At 51.3% G+C, this 18,202-nt stretch overlaps 2 protein-coding genes across 6 annotated transcripts in view; both read right to left on the reverse strand.

The window, feature by feature from the left end:
* KLHDC4 (kelch domain containing 4) overlaps positions 1-18,202 on the reverse strand; it is a 723,698-nt gene that overhangs the window by 196,042 nt on the left and 509,454 nt on the right. The gene's annotated exons all lie outside the window — the stretch shown is intronic.
* The window catches only part of CA5A (carbonic anhydrase 5A), a 68,040-nt gene that overhangs the window by 8,014 nt on the left and 41,824 nt on the right, over positions 1-18,202 (reverse strand). For 2 of the 5 annotated variants that reach the window (XM_050773746.1, XM_050773743.1), the window contains exons 3-6: positions 17,994-18,112; positions 14,649-14,744; positions 14,134-14,196; positions 2,971-3,126 (exon numbers count right to left, since the gene is read on the reverse strand). In XM_050773746.1, coding sequence (XP_050629703.1) covers positions 2,971-3,126; positions 14,134-14,196; positions 14,649-14,744; positions 17,994-18,112 — 434 coding nt within the window. The remainder of the gene's footprint in view (positions 1-2,970; positions 3,127-14,133; positions 14,197-14,648; positions 14,745-17,993; positions 18,113-18,202) is intronic. The other 3 variants (XM_050773747.1, XM_050773745.1, XM_050773744.1) reach the window with 3 other exon arrangements.

Below are 18,202 nucleotides of genomic sequence, written 5' to 3' on the forward strand. Positions count from 1 at the left end.
AATTAGCTAGGTGTGGTGGGGCATGCCTGTCAGCTACTTGGGAGGCTGAGGCAGAAGAATCACTTGAACCCAGGAGGCGGAGGTTGTGGTGAGCTGAGATCATGCCATTGCACTTCAACCTGGGCAATAAGAGGGAAACTCCATCTCCGAAGGAAAAAAAAAAGACTTTTTATGTATCATCTCACTTATTCACAAAATATACTTATGAACTCTGTGAGTTAACTCACGCATTCAATTAAATTCAGAAGTGAGATTATGTCTACATGCTGACAGCGTACTGAGCCAGTTAACCCTGCGCGATGATCACGTGCCCCCTAGAGTTGTGTTGTGCACGGTGCACGTGGTCTCCTGGGCCCTGACCACGGTGTGCTCATCCACATTTGTGGTCTGCACATTTGTTGACTGTCTCAGAGAGGCAGCCTTTCTCCTCCCCTGGAAAACTCCCCGCCTCCCAGGACATGTGTACCCTGCCTCCCTAGCTCCCCTGCTCAGGATAAGGGGCTTCTGCCCTGCAGTTTTACATGACACTGGCCACCCTGGCTTAATACTGTTGGTTTTGCTTCTACTTTCCTGCCAGACCGCAGTGTTCTGAGACGAAGGCCCTGTTCCTGTGCCGCCCCTCCACACCTGTCCCCCTCCCACCCTTTCCTGGCGGCACAGACCCAGAATGGGCACTCGTCACATATATGCTTGTGAGTGGCATAAGGGTCTTGCTGACAAGGGGCCACCTTCAACCAAAGCCTTCCCCATGTCCAACGGCTCTGCTTCGGAGGCAGGCAGATATTCTGCCTCCCACATCTCCAAGTGCAAATGACATCACGCCGTAATGAGTAAACAAGGGAATATTTTCGCAGACCCAGGAGACTGAAAGACCCTCACCCGGAGCCCTCGGAAAGAGATGAACTAGAGATGCTAAGTCCTGCTGCGACGGCTGAGAAACGTCTGCCGGGTGGGGGCGGGGCATATAAGCAGCACACCTGTGGTTCTAAACTGCCTTGGACAGACAGAATTGTTACGGATTCTTAAGATTTCCAGAAAAAGGCCGGGCGCGGTGGCTCAAGCCTGTCATCCCAGCACTTTGGGAGGCCGAGACGGGCGGATCACGAGGTCAGGAGATCGAGACCATCCTGGCTAATACGGTGAAACCCCGTCTCTACTAAAAAATACAAAAAACTAGCCGGGCGAAGTGGCGGGTGCCTGTAGTCCCAGCTACTCGGGAGGCTGAGGCAGGAGAATGGCGTGAACCCGAGAGGAGGAGCTTGCAGTGAGCTGAGATCCGGCCACTGCACTCCAGCCTGGGTGACACAGCGAGACTCCGTCTCAAAAAAAAAAAAAAAAAAAAAAAAAAAGATTTCCAGAAAAAAATGATAGTATAAACTTTTATTTATTTTTTGTTTTAATTTTTTGAGACAGAGTCTCACTCTGTCGCCCAAGTTGGAGTGCAGTGGTGCGATCTCAGCTCACTGCAACCTTCGCCTTCCAGGTTCAAGTGATTCTCCTACTTCAGCCTCCCAAGTAGCTGGGACTACAGGCGCATGCCACCATGCCTGGCTAATTTTTGTATTTTTATTTATTTATTTATTTATTTATTTATTTGAGATGGAGTTTTGCTCTTGTTGCCCAGGCTGGAGTGCAGTGGTGCGATCTTGGCTCACTGCAGCCTCCACCTCCCGGCTTCAGGTTATTCTCTTGCCCCAGCCTCCCAACTTGCTGATATTACAGGCATGCACCACCACACCTGGCTAATTTTGTATTTTTAGTAGAGATGGGGTTTCACCATGTTGGTCAGGCTGGTCTCGAACTCCTGGCCTCAAGTGATCCGCCTGCCTCGGCCTCCTAAAGTGCTAAGATTATAGGCATGAGCCATCACACCCAGCCCAACAGTATAACTTTAAAAAATGTATACAAGTATTATTAACTAATTTTCGGGAAAAAAAGCAATGAAACTATTTTTTTTTTTTTTTTTTTTTGAGACGGAGTCTCACGCTGTTGCCCAGGCTGGAGTGCAGTGGCGCGATAACTGCAATTTCCCGGGTTCGGGAAAAAAAGCAATGAAACTATTTAGATAAGAAAAAGGAGGGCCGGACGCGGTGGCTCACGCCTGTAATCCCAGCACTTTGGGAGGCCAAGGTGGGCGGATCATGAGGTCAGGAGATCAAGACCATCCTGGCTAACATGGTGAAAACCCGTCTCTACTAAAAAATAGAAAAAATTAGCCAGGCATGGTAGGTGGGCGCCTGTAGTCCCAGCTACTCAGGAGGCTGAGGCAGGAGAATGGCATGAACCCGGGAGGTGGAGCTGGCAGTGAGCCGAGAATGTGCCACTGCACTCCAGCCTGGGCGACAGAGCGAGACTCCGTCTCAAAAAAAAAGAAGGCCGGGCTCGGTGGCTCATGCCTGGAATCCCGCACTTTGGGAGGCCAAGGTGGGAGGATCACCTGAGGTCAGGAGTTCAAGACCAGCCTGACCAACATGGGGAAACTGCGTCTCTACTAAAAATACAAAAACTGGCCGGGTGTGGTGGTAGGCGCCTGTAATCCCAGCTACTTGGGAGGCTGAGGCAGGAGAATCGCTTGAACCCAGGAGGTGGAGGTTGTAGTGGGTTGAGATTGTACCACTGCACTCCAGCCTGGGCGACAGAACGAGACTCTGTCTCAAAAAAAAAAAAAAAAAAGAAAAAAGGAAGAAAAGAAAAACCATGCAGACCCTGGGACAACTCCCATGAATGCCTTGTGTTTGTGTGCGATAGATCAGGGCGCTGCTCAGAACATGCTCGCTGTGATCATCGGAACCGCTGTCCAATCTCAACAAGCTCCTGCTTCGATTGGAAATTTTTTCTTGTGTGAGAGTGCCCCAAAGGCATGAAAGAATATAACTACACAACGCTCTTATGCAGCATCTTAGAGACGCTGCCAAGCAAGAGAGATGCCTTCCATGAAGTGCCATCATGCCAGTTACGGGCACAGCTCACCTGGCTTGGGGCCACTTCAACGGGCTCCTTCTGGATGATCCAGGTGACCGACTCGGTCAGCGGCGGGGTGGTGAGCGAGCCCGCATAGGTCCAGTAATCCCGGCAGGCGGGCAGCAGACTGGAGGGGTTGAAGGGGCCCACGGCCGCCCGCGCGTCCTGAGAGACCAAGAAGCACAGGCCGTGTCAGTCCTCAGGCGAGACTAGGAGCTTCCATCTTATCTCAGCACGTGAGGCCTTCACGGCACTTGGAAGGAAGTGCTTTCCTCGAGATAAGGCCACGAGGCCACTGCTGTCACACTTGGAAGCAGTGATGAGAAAATATGACCCTTCTATACACAGCAAGGATTCCTGCCAACTTACATTGGTGGGAATTACATTACTTTACACCAGCTTACGCTGGTGCTTACATTTTTCCTTTTGAAGTCATTTCTTGGCCGGGCGCAGTAGCTCGCACCTGTAATCTCAGCACTTTGGGAGGCCGAGGCGGGTGAATTACTTAAGGTCAGGAGTTCGAGACCAGCCTGGTCAACCTGGTGAAACCCTGTCTCTACGAAAAATACAAAAATTATACAGATGTGGTGGTGGGCGCCTGTAATTCCAGCTACTCAGGAGGCTGAGGCAGGAGAATCACTTGAGCCCGGGAGGCGGATGTTGCAGTGAGCGGAGATCACGCCACACTGCGCTCCAGCCTGGGCAACAGAGTAATACTGTCTCAAATAATAATAATAATTAATAAATAATACAGATAAAAATAAAGCCATTTCTTTTTGCATACTTTGGCTGCAAAAAATATTACTTTTTATTGTGATAAAATATACAAAACGTAAAATTTACCATCTTAACCTTTTTTTTTTTTTTTTGAGATGGAGTTTTGCTCTTGTTGCCCAGGCTGCAGTGCAATGGCGCCATCCTGGCAACCTCTGCCTCCCAGGCTCAAGTGATTCTCCTGCCTCAGCCTCCTGAGTAGCTGGGATTACAGGTGCCCACCACCACACTTGCTAACTTCGTATTTTTAGTAGAGACGGGGTTTCTTCATGTTGGTCAGGCTGGTTTTTGAACTCCCGACCTCAGGTGATTCACCCGCCTCAGCCTCCCATAGTGCTGGGATGACAGGCATGAGCTACCATCCCTGGCCCATCTTAACCATTTTTAAGTGTAAATTTCAATGGCGTTAAATGCAGTCACATTGTGGTGCCACCATCTCCACCATCCGTCTCCAGAACTTTTCCATCATCCCAAACTCAAACTCTGTTCTGGGGACCTGATGTGGGTGTGATCCTGTGGGTTTTTTTTTTTTTTTTTTTTGGTTTTTTTTTTTTTTTGAGACGGAGTCTCGCTGTGTCTCCCAGGCTGGAGTGCAGTGGCGTGATCTCGGCTCACTGCAAGCTCCGCCTCCCGGGTTCACGCCATTCTCCGGCCTCAGCCTCCCAAGTAGCTGAGACTACAGGCGCCCGCCACCACGCCCGGCTAGTTTTTTGTATTTTTAGTAGAGACGGGGTTTCACCATGTTAGCCAGGATAGTCTCGATCTCCTGACCTCGTGATCCACCCGCCTCGGCCTCCCAAAGTGCTGGGATTACAGGCTTGAGCCACCGCGCCCGGCCGATCCTGTGGTTTTTTGTCTTCTGTGTCTGGCTTATTTCACTGGGCATAATGTCCTTCAGGTTTATCCACATTGGAGCATGTGTCAGGAGTCCCTGCATTGTTGCTTTTTTTTTTTCCTTTTGAGACAGAGTCTCGCTCTGTCACCCAGGCTGGAGTGCAGTGGCGTGATCTCGGTTCACTGCAAGCTCTGCCTCCTGGGTTCACACCATTCTCCTGCCTCAGCCTCCCGAGTAGCTGAGTCTACATCCGCTTGCCATTGCGACTGGCTAATCTTTTATATTTTGAGTAGAGATGGGGTTTCACCATGTTAGCCAGGATGATCTCGATCTCCTGACCTCGTGATCCACCCACCTTGGCCTCCCAAAGTGCTGGGATTACAGGCACGAGCCCGGCCTATCTGAAGACATTTCTACTGCTACCTTACCAATGAGGGTATCCAGTATCTCCATGATTACCTTCATCTGTCCCCAAAAACTGTGCCTGCCACCCTGCGCGGCAGCCATCCAGAGACTGGCAGGCCTTGGCCTAAAGGTCTGGAGGGTGACTGACCTGCAAGACTCACAAGAGGGGAAGCCAACAGAGATACCTACAGATGGAGCGCTGTGCTCCTGGTGCCGACAAGAAAGCCGAGGCTGGGGCTGGGTCAGCAACCAAATTCCAGTTTAGAGGCGGATTTGCTCGTGGATGTGGCCAGCCACCTCAGTAAAACTAGAGAGGATTATTTTGCATTGAATACACTTACGGCCAAAAAAAAAAAGCTTTAAAAAAAAAAAAGAGTCGGGCTCTTACTCTGTCACCCAGACGGGAGTGCAGTGACGCCATCAGAGCTCACTGCAGGCGCTAATTCCTGGGCTCAAGCGATCCTCCTGTCTCAGCTTCCCAAGTACTCTGTCTATGCAGTGACGCCATCAGAGCTCACTGCAGGCAATTCCTGGGCTCAAGCGATCCTCCTGTCTCAGCTTCCCAAGTAGCTATGACACCACACCAGGGTTTAAAATTAACTGTTTGTAGCCAGGGGGTCTTGCCATCTTGCCCAGGCTGTTCTCCAACTCCTGGGCTCAATCGATCCTCCTGCCTTGGCCTCTCAAAATATTGGGATTACAGGCATAAGCCACTGTGCCCAGCCAGCTCTTTTGGATATATACCCAGAGGTGTGTGATTGCTGAATCATAGGGTAGTTCTATTTATCATTTATTTATTTGTTTATTTATTTTGAGGCAGAGTCTCACTCTGTCTTCCAGGCTGGAGTGCCGTGATGTGATCTCGGTTCACGGCGATTGGGCCTGGCCGCAACACAGCCCTCATCAGTGTCCCAACCCAAACAAGCACAACTCTGCACCTGCCCCTGGCTGTGGGACAAGAGTCCAGCTGGAAGTGACAGAGTCTCCGTCCGCAAGGAAGACGGCCTCCCTGCTCAACCACAGCACATTGACTTTGCTGGGCCCTGGCCTTCCGAGGTGGAAGCTGGCAACCCAGATGCCTTGGGCTTGTCTCCTAACATCAAGCAGTGAGGGTCAGGGTCAGGAGAGGCGGCTGAGCTACCAGAAGGAAGCCCAGGAGTGTCCACGCCGACAGACACATGCATCAGTTCTGGGCACATGTGTTCACGTTTGTAATTATCCAGCTAATTTTTTAAAAACAGCATTATAGGCTGGACGTAGTGGCTTATGCCTCTAATCCCAGCACTTTGGGAGGCCAAGGCAGGCAGATCATCTGAGGTCAGGAGTCGAGACCAGCTTGACCAACATGGCAAAACCCCGTCTCTACTAAAAATACAAAAATTAGCTGGGCATGGTGGCAGGTGCCTGTAATCGCAGCTACTCGGTAGGCTGAGGCAGGAGAATTGCTTTAGCACAGGAAGCAGAGGTTGCAGTGAGCCAAGATCGCGCCACTGCACTCCAGCCTGGGCGACAGAGAGAGACTCCATCTCAAACAACTACAACAACAGCAATAAAACCCACAGCATTATTGTGATAGAATTCACATACCATGCAACTCTCCCATCTAAAGTGTACAACCTGGTTGGGCACAACGTCTCATGCCTGTAATCCCAGCACTTTGGGAGGCCGAGGTGGGAGGACTGCTTGAGGCCAGGAGTTTGAGACTAGCCTGAGCAACATAACAAGACCCTGACTCTACAGAAAATACAAAAACTAGCCAGGTGTGGTGGCGCATGCCTGTGGTCCCAAGTAGCTAGGAGGCTGAGGTGGGAGGATGGCTTGAGCCCAGGAGGTCGAGGCTGCAGTGAGCTGTGATCATGTCACTGCACTCTAGCCTAGATGACAAAGTGAGATCCTTTCTTAAAGTAAGTACATAAAAATTGAAGTGTACAGTTCTATGGTTTTGGGTATATTCATGGTTGTGCAGCCATCCCAAGTCAATTTTAGAACATTTTCAACACCTCAAGGAGGAAGCTTGGTACTTTTTAGCTCTCGTCCCCACCCCCGCCCTGCTGCTGCTGTCTCTGTGGGTTTCATAGGAACTGAGTCATGTAACATGTGGAACATTTGTGTCTTGCGTCTCTCACTTAGCATGGTGCTTTTGAGGCTCACCCACACCACAGCGTGAGTTAGAGCTGTGTCCTTTCTGACTGCCAAATAACATCCCATTGCACGGTCTAGCTGCGTTGACATCCCATTGCATGGTCTAGCTGGGCTGCAAAGGAGCACGCTACTTGTGCACATGGGTAACAGGCGGGTGTGCAGTGAGATGCCAGTCTATGCGCATGGGTAACAGGTGGGTGTGCAGTGACTCGTCGGTCTGTGCACATGAATAACAGGCGGGTGTGCAGTGAGATGGTCTGTGCACATGGGTAACAGGTGGGGTGCAGAGACACGTCGGTCTGTGCACATGGGTAACAGGTGGGTGTGTAGTGAGATGGTCTGTGCACATGGGTAACAGGCGGGTGTGAAGTGAGATGGTCTGTGCACATGGGTAATAGGCGGGTGTGCAGTGAGGCGTCGGTCTATGCACATGGGTAACAGGTGGGTGTGTCCTGAGATGTCCATCTCCTCCTGCCTGCCACACGTCCTCGCTCCCAGGGCATAGATGTGCCAGTCACTTTCTGAGCAACTACTTCAAATCTTCAGAACAACCCTTCGAGAAGTATTTCTGGTTTACTGATAAAGACAGACAGACAGATATAAACAACTTGCCCAAAGCCACGTTGCCAGTCAGGGCCACTGAGGCCTGGCCCGTTCCGAGGTGCGGGCTCTTCCCTCCGTCCCCAGGGCTGCAGGAATCAGTCGGGGGAGCGGCAGGCCCCAGCCATTCCTCTGCGTGCAGGTTTCTTGCCAGTGAAGCTTTCTAGTCTTGGGCTGGGAAGAGGATGTCTGTGTGTTGCATCATCGTCCCTAGGAGCTCCTGTCCTGTCTCTAAGATGCATGAGGGCTGGCGCTGCTATGTGGTTACAGAAAGCTGCTCTCCCCCGGGTCCCCAAAGCAAGTCAGGGCCCTTCCTTTATGCGTGCGGTGAGCCCAGACGGCTAGAATGGGACACTGGTGAGCACACCAATGAGCCTGAGACCATCACATCTATTATCTGAGCATGGATGGACGAGCTACCCGTAGAAAGCACCACAGCCTTTGCTGGTGGAAGTGGGTCGGTGACTTGTTCCACTTTTCTTTTCTTTCTTTCTTTTTTTTTTTTTTTTTTTTTTTTTTTTGAGACGGAGTCTTGCTCTGTGCTCCAGGCTGGAGTGCAGTGGCGCGATCTCGGCTCACTGCAAGCTCCGCCTCCCGGGTTCACGCCATTCTCCTGCCTCAGCCTCCCGAGTAGCTGGGACTACAGGCGCCCGCCACCTCGCCCGGCTAGTTTTTTTGTATTTTTAGTAGAGACGGGGTTTCACCGTGTTAGCCAGGATGGTCTCGATCTCCTGACCTCGTGATCCGCCCGTCTCGGCCTCCCAAAGTGCTGGGATTACAGGCTTGAGCCACCGCGCCCGGCCTCTTTTTTTTTTTTTTTTTTTTTTTTTTTTGAGATGGGGTTTCGCTTTTGTTGCCCAGGATGGAGTGCAATGGCACGATCTCGGCTCACCACAACCTCTGCCTCCCGGGTTCAAGTGATTCTTCTGCCTTAGCCTCCCGAGTAGCTGGGATCACAGGCATACGCCACTACGCCTGGCTAATTTTGTATTTTTAGTAGAGATGGGGTTTCTCTGTGTTGGTCAGGCTGGTCTCAAACTCCCGACCTCAGGTGACCTGCCTGACTCAGCCTCCCAAAGTGCTGGGATTATAGGCATGAGCCACCGCGCCCGCCCTATTCCTTGTTTTGTCTTCTTTCTCTTAGACAGGACCCCACATCTTATGAGTGTCAAGCCCCACCCAGCGTAACTCCACCCTTGCCCTGTCCTCTTGGAGCCTCAGTTTCCCCAGGTGTATGATGGGCGCATGGTGGCTGTAACGGGCTTCCGTCAGTCCCTGCCACACGGGCATGGGGCTCAGTAGGTGCTGCCCCTGCTGCTGCCAAAGCTGAAAGAGCCTCCACAAGGGCATAGAGCCGTTCCCTGGATCCCCTGGACCTGGTGGGCTGTTTCCGGCTCCACAAGGCAGCCAATTCCCCTGTAGCCCTGACTCTTGCGAAGGCAGGGACGAGGGGTTCCCCAGCAGCCTGAGGAGTTTGCAGCTTGTCCAGGCATGGAGGGTGGGGACCCTCTGTGGGCAGTGTTGGCCAAAACTTCTGGCTACGGAGAGAGGGTCAAAGGTGAAGCCTCGAGGTCTCCATTCTGGGATTGTGTGCCTAGGGTCACCGTGGCCACACTGGGGCTGTGCCTGCACGCTGCGAGCTGTGTGCACAGTGACAGGTCGGCACTGGTAGGGGCCTGTGCAGACGGGATGGCGCTGGGAGTGGGGGGGTCTGGGCTTCCCGGCAGCGCCTGCTGTGGTTTTGGTTACAGACTCCGCCCGTGTTTCCCTCTAAGCTGCTGAAAAGCTCAGAGATGCTCAGCAGGGGCTGGAGCTCAGCCTGAGTTCTGACTGAATGTGGGAGGTGGGTGCTGGGACGGTTGGGAGTTCAGGCTGCATGAACCCACTTCCTGGGTTTAAAAACGGGCTCTTCACCTGCCAGCTGTGTGCCCGGGGCAAGGCCTTCTTTTCCTCTCTGAGCTTTGGTTTCCCTGTGTGCGGAACAGAGATGAATCACAGGCCCTGCCCCACGGAGTGATTGGAAGATTCAGTGTGATAATTTGTGTGGAGGGCTGTCGTTTCTTTGAACCCCTCCCACCAAGGTGTGGGGTGATATCCCCTTGCCCTGAGCCTGGGCAGGTGCCTCTGGCAGGAGTGGCGAACAGGACGCCGCAGGAGCAGTGCTTTGTGACTCCGGAAGCCGGGGCAGAAAAGGACATCGTGTCCATCTGACTCTCTCTGGAAATGCACCCTTGGAGCCCTGAGCACTGCGTAGAAGCCAGCTGGGTCCCCAGGAGCGACCGTGGCAGGGATTCCTGGAGGGTCCCTGTTGAGTCAGTCCCACAGCAGGGCCCAGACCAGCCTGGAACCAGAAGAGATGATGGGGACTACGTGACTCTGGTCTTTCCTGCCCTAGTTCAGGACAGTTTGTTCCTTAACTGCAGGAAACCAGGAAAGCAGCCCAGAAGCTGCAGTGAGCCCGTCCCTGGGTGAGGACTGCTGAGTTCTTGTGGGTGAGTGGCAGAGCTGGGATTTGAAGCCAAGGCCATCTGCCCTTGAGCCTGAGGCCACCACAGCCCTGTCCTGCCCTGCACTGCCCTCCAATAAGGAGTTAGATTCAACCACACTTCTAGCATTTTCCATCACAAGGCCATCATTCTAAAGTTTCATGGACTCCCAAAAGGTGATAGCTCTCTCTGGGAATCAGCTGACTGAAAGCACCCGTAGCAACAAAAAGCGATTTTAACCTCAGTGATTGGGCTGGTGGATTTTCGTTTCATGACGGGCAGCAGCAGCCTGTGTATTCCACAGCAGATGTATGTGTGTGAGGGCTGGCCACAGCTGGGCCTTGAACTCAACTGCACGTTTAACCAAGAACCAGACATGATCCTTATTCTATTACATTGTAAGAATGCGTCTCTAGTGTGGATTTTTTTTTTTTTTTTGAGACGGATTCTCAAGCTGTCGCCCAGGCTGGAGTGTAGTGGTGCCATCTCGGCTCACTGCAACGTCCGTCTCCTGGGTTCAAGCAATTATCCTGCCTCAGCCTCCTGAGTAGCTGAGATTACAGGCATGTGCCACCATGCCCAGCTAATTTTTGTATTTTTAGCAGAGATGGGGTTTTGCCATGTTGGCCAGGCTGGTCTTGAACTCCTGACCTCAGGTGATCTGCCCACCTCGGCCTCCCTAAGTGCTGGTATTACAGCTGTAAGCCACCACGCCCGGGCTACTGTGGATGTTTAATATCTCCATTTCACAGGTAGGAAGCTGAGGCTCAGAGGTGCACAGCTCAGCAGTGGTGGATCAGGGCTCTGGACCCGGGAGTCCAACTGTAGGGCTCTCTGGTACACTGTGCTATGGGAGAGGCCCCCAGAAGTCCTAGGCTAGGAGCCTCTAGACTAGAGGGTTGTTCAAGTCTCTTCCCACTCCCTGGCCCATGAAGCACAGACTCTTTCTCCCAAGGCTGGTCCTTTTACCTCCTAAGGTCTTTTTTTTTTGAGACGAGTCTCGCTGTGTCACTCAGCCTGGAGTGTAGTGGCACAATCTCGGCTCACTGCAACCTCCACCTCCCAGATTCAAGCAATTCTCCTGCCTCCGCCTCCCAAGTAGCTGAGATTACAGGCACCCGCCACCATGTCTGGCTAATTTTTGTATTTTTAGTAGAGATGGGCTTTCACCAAGTTGGCCAGGCTGCTCTGGAACTCCTGACCTAAGGTGGTTTGCCTGCCTTGGCCTCCCAAAGCGTTGGGATTACAGGCGTGAGCCAGGGCACCCAGCCTCTTAAGGTCTTTTAATTTATCTAGGGTCTAACTCGGCCAGGTGCGGTGGTTCACGCCTGTAATCCCAGCAATTCGGGAGGCCAAGGCAGGCGACTCACTTGAGGTCAGGAGTTCAAGACCAGCCTGTCCAACATGGTGAAACCCCGTCTCTACTAAAAATACAAAAATTAGGCAGGCATAGTGGTGGGCACTGGTACTTCCAGCTACTCAGGAGATTGAGGCAGGAGAATCGCTTGAACCTGGAAGGCGCAGGTTTCAGTGAGCCGAGATTGCGCCATTGCACTCTAGCCTAGGCGACAGAGAGAGACTCAGTCTAAAAAAATAAAATAAAATAAACAGTCTAACTCTTTATTTTCAGCTGAGGAGATGAGCCCAGAGATCAGCATCAGGACCAGAGCTGAGTCCCCAATGGCACTTCCTCCCCTGTCCCTGGCATCATTCCTCCCCTGTCCCTGGCATCATTCCTCCCCTGCGGTTTGCCTAAAAAATTCTGACTTACCCCATGGGGAAGAAATGCTCCAGAACCTTCCCCGGGAGGAACACAGCCCTTGGGTAAAGGGTCCTTCACAGCCAACTCTTTTCTTTCCCATCAAGAGGTGGGACCACCTGGAGTGGGAGGTGGCTGCTGGCGGGGAAAACATCCCCTCCCCAGGTTTCCTCTGGCTGTGGAGCCGTGCAGAGGAAGAGGATGGGGCGTCCGAGCTCTCAGAGCTGTGGCCTTGTGGAGTTCCTGAGCAGGCAGATGGGGCGGCAGGGGGTGATCTTGTCCCAGTCCCAGGAGGCCGCCCCAAAGCCAGCATCAAGGCGAAGGCCACGCACAGATCAAAAGGCTCCTTGAACCGCGAGGAAGGGCTGGCCCCAGCTCCAATTGGACCAGCCCGCACCATTGTTAACACAGGTTGAAGCCTCATCCGTCCGCACATCTGAGGCTTGCGTTGACTCCTTCCGCCCTGGAATTCTTTTGTTTGCTGCTGAATAAATAAACTACATTTCTTTGGAATTTCCCCTTCTCCCTCAAAGCCTTTTCTCAGCTGATCTTGGAGAAACGCAACACTCTTGTCCCAGCCATCTTTTCGAGCTATGCTGGATGCAGGGAAGCGTATGGAGAGATGGACGGAGAGCTGTGGTTTGGGCAGGTTTCTCTCTGCCCTTGGGCTTGGGGTCGGATAGGGACTGTTTTAAGTTCCTTCCCAAGGAGAGTGCTGGGTGGTACACGGGTCAACATTCGTATGTTATTACTTAGGGATTTGTTTCAATATGTTTTAAAACAAATTTTATCATTAGTGAATATCATCACCCAGAACAAGGCTAAAAATTTTTCGAGCTAATCAATTTAAAGAAAAATATTAGATTGGACGCGGTGGCTCATACCTGTAATCCCAGCACTTTGGGAGGCCGAGGTGGGTGGATCATGAGGTCAGGAGTTCAAGACCAGCCTGGCCAAAATGGTGAAACGCCGTCTCTACTCAAAATACAAAAATTAGCTGGATGTGATGGTGGGCACCTGTAATCCCAGCTACTCGGGAGGCTGAGGCAGAGAACTGCTTGAACCCAGGAGGTGGAGGTTGCAGTGAGCCGAGATCATGCCACTGCACTCCAGCCTGGGTGACAGAGTAAGATTCCATCTCAAAAGAAAAAAGAAAAAAAAAAGAAAGGAAGAAAGAAAGAAAGAAAAATATTAAATAGATAGGCTGGGCACAGTGGTTCATGCCTGTAATCCCAGCACTTTGGGAGGCCGAGGCAGGTGGATTACCTGAGGTCAGCAGTTTGAGATCAGCCTGGCCAACATGGTGAAACCCCATCTCTACTAAAAAATACAAAAATTAGTCGGGTGTGGTGGCACGCATCTGTAGTCCCAGCTACGTGCGAGGCTGAGACAGGAGAATTGCTTGAAACCGGGAGGCAGAGGTTGCAGTCAGCCGAGCTCGCACCACTGCACTCCAGCCTGGGTGACAGAGGGAGATTCCTCAAAAAAAGAAAGAAAGAAAGAAAGAAAGAAAGAAAAATATTCAGTAGAGAGTAGTCCCATTGGCAGGCAGATATGTCAAACATTTTCAGGATCCTGCCTGCATGGCTGAATTTTGGGAACTTCTATCGAGCCCAACACCCTTATTTTATGAAGAAGGAAACAGGGTCCCAGAGCAGTGATGATGCATTTGAAGTCAGAGAGAGCCAGCTGTGGACACACGAGCGTCAGCCCCGTGGAATCACGTTTCCAGAACTGGAACCACGGCCCCTCGGCGCGGCTCTTTCCATTGCGTTGTTTCTTTTTCCTTGTAAATGAATCGCTGCACTAAACAATGTTGCTTGTCACATGATGCTGATTTCTTTCTTTTTTTTTTTTTTTTTTTTGAGACGGGGTTTCACTCTTGTTACCCAGGCTGGAGTGCAATGGCACGATCTCGGCTCACTGCAACCTCCACCTCCAGGTTCAAACGATTCTCCTGCCTCAGCCTCCTGAGTAGCTGGGATTGCAGGCGTGCGCCACCACGCCCGGCTAATTTTGTATTTTTAGTGGAGACGGGGTTTCTCCATGTTGGTCAGGTTGGTTTCAAACTCCCGACCTCAGGTGATCCACCGGCCTCAGCCTCCCAAAGTGTTGGGATTACAGGCGTGAGCCACGGCGCCTGGCCTGCTGATTTCAAATATGCAGCTTACCTTATGTTTTATTTCCGGCAAGACGTCCACCAGCCTCTGCAGCGTCTGATGATGGGCCCCGAGCTGCATGGCAGACACAAGAGGTGTTAGCTGAAAAGGCAGTGGATGGGAGGGAAGCTCAATCCACTGTAAATACACCACAATTTAAAAGCAATCCTTGGCCAGGCATGGTGGCTCACGCCTGTGATCCTAGCACTTTGGGAGGTCGAGGTAGGCAGATCATCTAAGGTCAGGAGTTCGAGACCAGCCTGCCCAATATGGTGAAACCCTGTCTCTATTGAAAATACAAAAATTAGCTGGGTGTGGTGGCACACTCCTATAGTCCCAGCTACTGGGGAGGCTGAGGCAGGAGAATCACTTGAATCCAGGAGGTGGAGGTTGTAATGAGCCGAGACTGTGCCACTACACTCCAGCCTGTGTGACACAGCGAGATTCTGTCTCAAAAAAAAAAAGCAATCCTAATGATGGATCACCACTTTTTTCATTAGGAGAACTACACCATAGCAAGCGATTACCTTTAAAAACACACCTATCACGGCCAAGCCATTCTCTCCCACGACAGCTTCCTGGTAATTTTGGTATTTCACAGAATTCCAGTGAACTAAATGCAGCTGAAACACAGTGGAAAGAGAACTTAAATCGATCAGCAAGAAGACAGTCACTTCCCTTTCTGAATGGCTGCCCTATGTGTCCACTTAATCATAATGAAAGGGCCAGGCGCGGTGGCTCACGCCTGTAATCCCAGCACTTTGGGAGGCCGAGGTGGGAGGATTACGAGGTCAGGAGTTCGAGACCAGCCTGGCCAACATGGTGAAACCCCATCTCCACTAAAAATATAAAGATTAGGCCAGGCACGGTGGCTCACACCTGTAATCCCAGCACTTTGGGAGGCCAAGGTGGGCAGATCACAAGGTCAGGAGATTGAGACCATCCTGGCTAACACGGTGAAACCCCGTTTCTACTAAAAATACAATACATATACTAAAATAATATATGTAGAGAGCTAGGCACGGTGGCGGATGCCTGTAGTCCCAGTTACTTGGGAGGCTGAGGCAGGAGAATGGCATGGACCTGGGAGGCGGAGCTTGCAGTGAGCCGAGATCACGCCACTGCACTCCAGCCTGGGCGACAGAGCGAGACTCCATCTCAAAACAAAACAAAACAAAACAAAAACAAAGATTAGCTGGGCATGGTGGTAGGTGCCTGTAATACCAGCTACTCAGGGTGCTGAGGTAGGAGAATCACTTGAACCTGAGGGGCGGAGGTTGCAGTGAGCCGAGATGACGCCACTGCACTCCAGCCTGGGCAACAGAGTGAGACTCCATCTTGGAAAACAAAAAAACAAAACCAGAGGCCTCCAGTTAAGTTTGAATTTCAGATAAGCAGTGAATAACTTTGTAGTGTAAATATGTCCCAAATATTGCATCTTCCTGATGTCAAGGCACTTGACCTTGACCCTCATCCATGTCTGCATTTGACACTCCGCCTTTGGTTTTCCTGTGGTGGAAACATGGATCTGGAATCGTGTTCCAGTCTCTGTGTCCAAATTGGCCAGGTGACAGGGATTTAAATCGGGGTCAGCACAGGCTGGGGAAGGGGCTTTCTGAATTGCTGGCAAGCAAGAGGCAGAACTGTGATCTGGGCCCGGTTCCCCGGCTGGGCGTTCCTGTGGTGAGAGCGTGGTCTTGCCTAGAAGGGGCCTGGGCACCTGTCCATGTTTCCTTATAAGCACAGGGGATGTGGGGCAGCCTTTTATAATGGGTGCTCCAAGCCCCAAGTCCACCAGGATGGGGCACAGCAAGCCGTTGGGCTTCTTGTCCACCATTCCCCACACTGCTGGGACTCTGGGACCAGGGGCCCCGTGGAGGGCATTGGGGCCAGTGAGAACCACACAGCACCTCGATGCCAGAAGGTTCACGTGCTTCCAGATGCATCTGGGCCAGTGAAGGTGGGTGTGGGCTCTTCCTGCCACCTGTGGCTCACCTGGAATGCCACACCTGAGGCCCCATCGTAGACCCCCACTTCCCCCCTCCCCCTTCCACCCCCAGGAAACCACACACTGCAGCATGGGCCAGACACTCAGCCAGGATGGGGGCCCCCAGCCCTTGCTCAGCCCGAGTCAGGGAGGTCCCTGGGGGCCCAAGCTCACTGGTCTCCTTTCTCTAGGAATACATTGCAACAACCTTTCTCCTTTAAAATATCTGTTCATCGGCCAGGTGTGGTGGTTCACACCTGTAATTCCAGCACTTTGGGAGGCCGAGGCAGGTGGATCATGAGGTCAGGAGTTCAAGGCCAGCCTGGCCAAGATGGTGAAACCCCATCTCTACTAAAACTACAAAAATTAGCCAGGCACGGTGGCAGGCGCCTGTGATCCCAGCTACTCGGGAAGCTGAGGCAGGAGAATCACTTGAACCTGGGTGGCACAGGTTGTAGTGAGCCGAGATCGCACCACCGTACTCCAGCCTGGGCGACAGAGTGAGACTCAGTTTCAAAAATAAATAAATAAATAAATAAATAAATAAATAAATAAAATATCTGTTCATCAAAAACAAAGTTGCAGATAGACATACTAAAATAAAAGGCATGTTGTTAAACGAAGAGAAACACACAGAAGCCATTGTTGCACTAGTTCTTGGAACTATATATAAATATGTGTATAATTATGACAATAGATATCACTCCCTATTTAAAAAACGTCCCAAGGTCACCTCTGGGTGTGCAGTTAAAAACAATTTTCATTTTCTGGTTTGGGTGGACTCTAGTTTCATATTAATTGCAGTGTTACTTTCATAACAACAAGTTCAAAAAACAGAAAGAGTCCTCAACTTGAAAAGGCATCAAAAAGTCAGGTGGGTGGGTGAGCAGAGGTGTGATAAAGTGAATATGGCAAAAATGATCATCACAGGACTGAGACGTCAAACGCGTGGATTCTTCTCGTTCATTTCTTTTCATTTTTTTGTATGTTGCAAAAATTTCATAATAAAATATTTGGGGAAATCTATAAGGCATCACCAAAATGGTGGTTTTTATCACCCAGAAAAATTACAAAAACCAATTCCCAATATTGACCCACACTCATTTTCTCTACTGACTCCCACTTTGGAATGCTGAAAATAAGACTGCTTTAAGAAGATGATCTCGGCCAGTGCAGTGGCTCACGCCTGTTATCCCAGCACCTTGGGAGGCTGAGGCAGGTGGATCACTTGAGGTCAGGAGTTTGAGACCAGCCTGGCCAACATGGCGAAACCCCATCTCTGCTAAAAATACAAAAACTAGCAGGGCCTGGTGGCACGCACCTGTAATCCCAGCTACTCGGGAGGCTGAGGCAGGAGAATGGCTTGAGCCTGGGAGACGGAAGTTGTGGTGAGCCAAGATGGCACCAATGCACTCCAGCCTGGGTGACAGAGTGAATCCTGTTTCAAAAAAAACACAAAAAACAAAAAACAAACAAAAGAAGATGATCTCTACTGCAAAGATGTGCAAAGATGTTCAGCTTCTCAGCAGAGGGCCTTGTGGATCTGCTAGTCCCTATAGCTGCAAGCACACAGCTGAGTGAAGCACGGCAAAGAGCTCAGGCTCTGACCTTGAATCCCAGCTGTCTGACTTTGGCAAGTTCCATAACCATTCAGAACCTCAGTCTCTTCTTGCGTTGAATCAGAGTGCGTACAGTGCCTTCTTCATAAGAGCACGGTGTGAGTAAATGGGTGGGGTGGCCGACTGTTCTGGTTTGAGCACTGACAGTCCCAGGTCCCAGGAGATCCTTTACATCTGAGCAGCGGGCATGGCTTGTTCACCCCCCACCATACAGCCAGAGACATAGAAAGTGTATAGATACGTGCCGTTAGGCCACATCTACAAACCTCGGCGGGGTACGCGTGGCCGTCCACTGTGTGCTCCGAGCCCGCCTCGTTCACTGCTCCCCAGTGGAAGTGAAATTGCTTCAGTCTGTAGTGGTTTTCCAAGGGCCCACCACTAATTCCTGGAAATAAAGGCAGCAAGACGTGTGTGTCATTTTGTCTGTTTGTTGAGCTGTGGTGTTACCTGAGGCATTGTCTATGTTAGGGTTGTA

This window comes from Macaca thibetana, chromosome 20 (assembly GCF_024542745.1).
Source record: "Macaca thibetana thibetana isolate TM-01 chromosome 20, ASM2454274v1, whole genome shotgun sequence".
NCBI lineage: Eukaryota > Metazoa > Chordata > Mammalia > Primates > Cercopithecidae > Macaca > Macaca thibetana.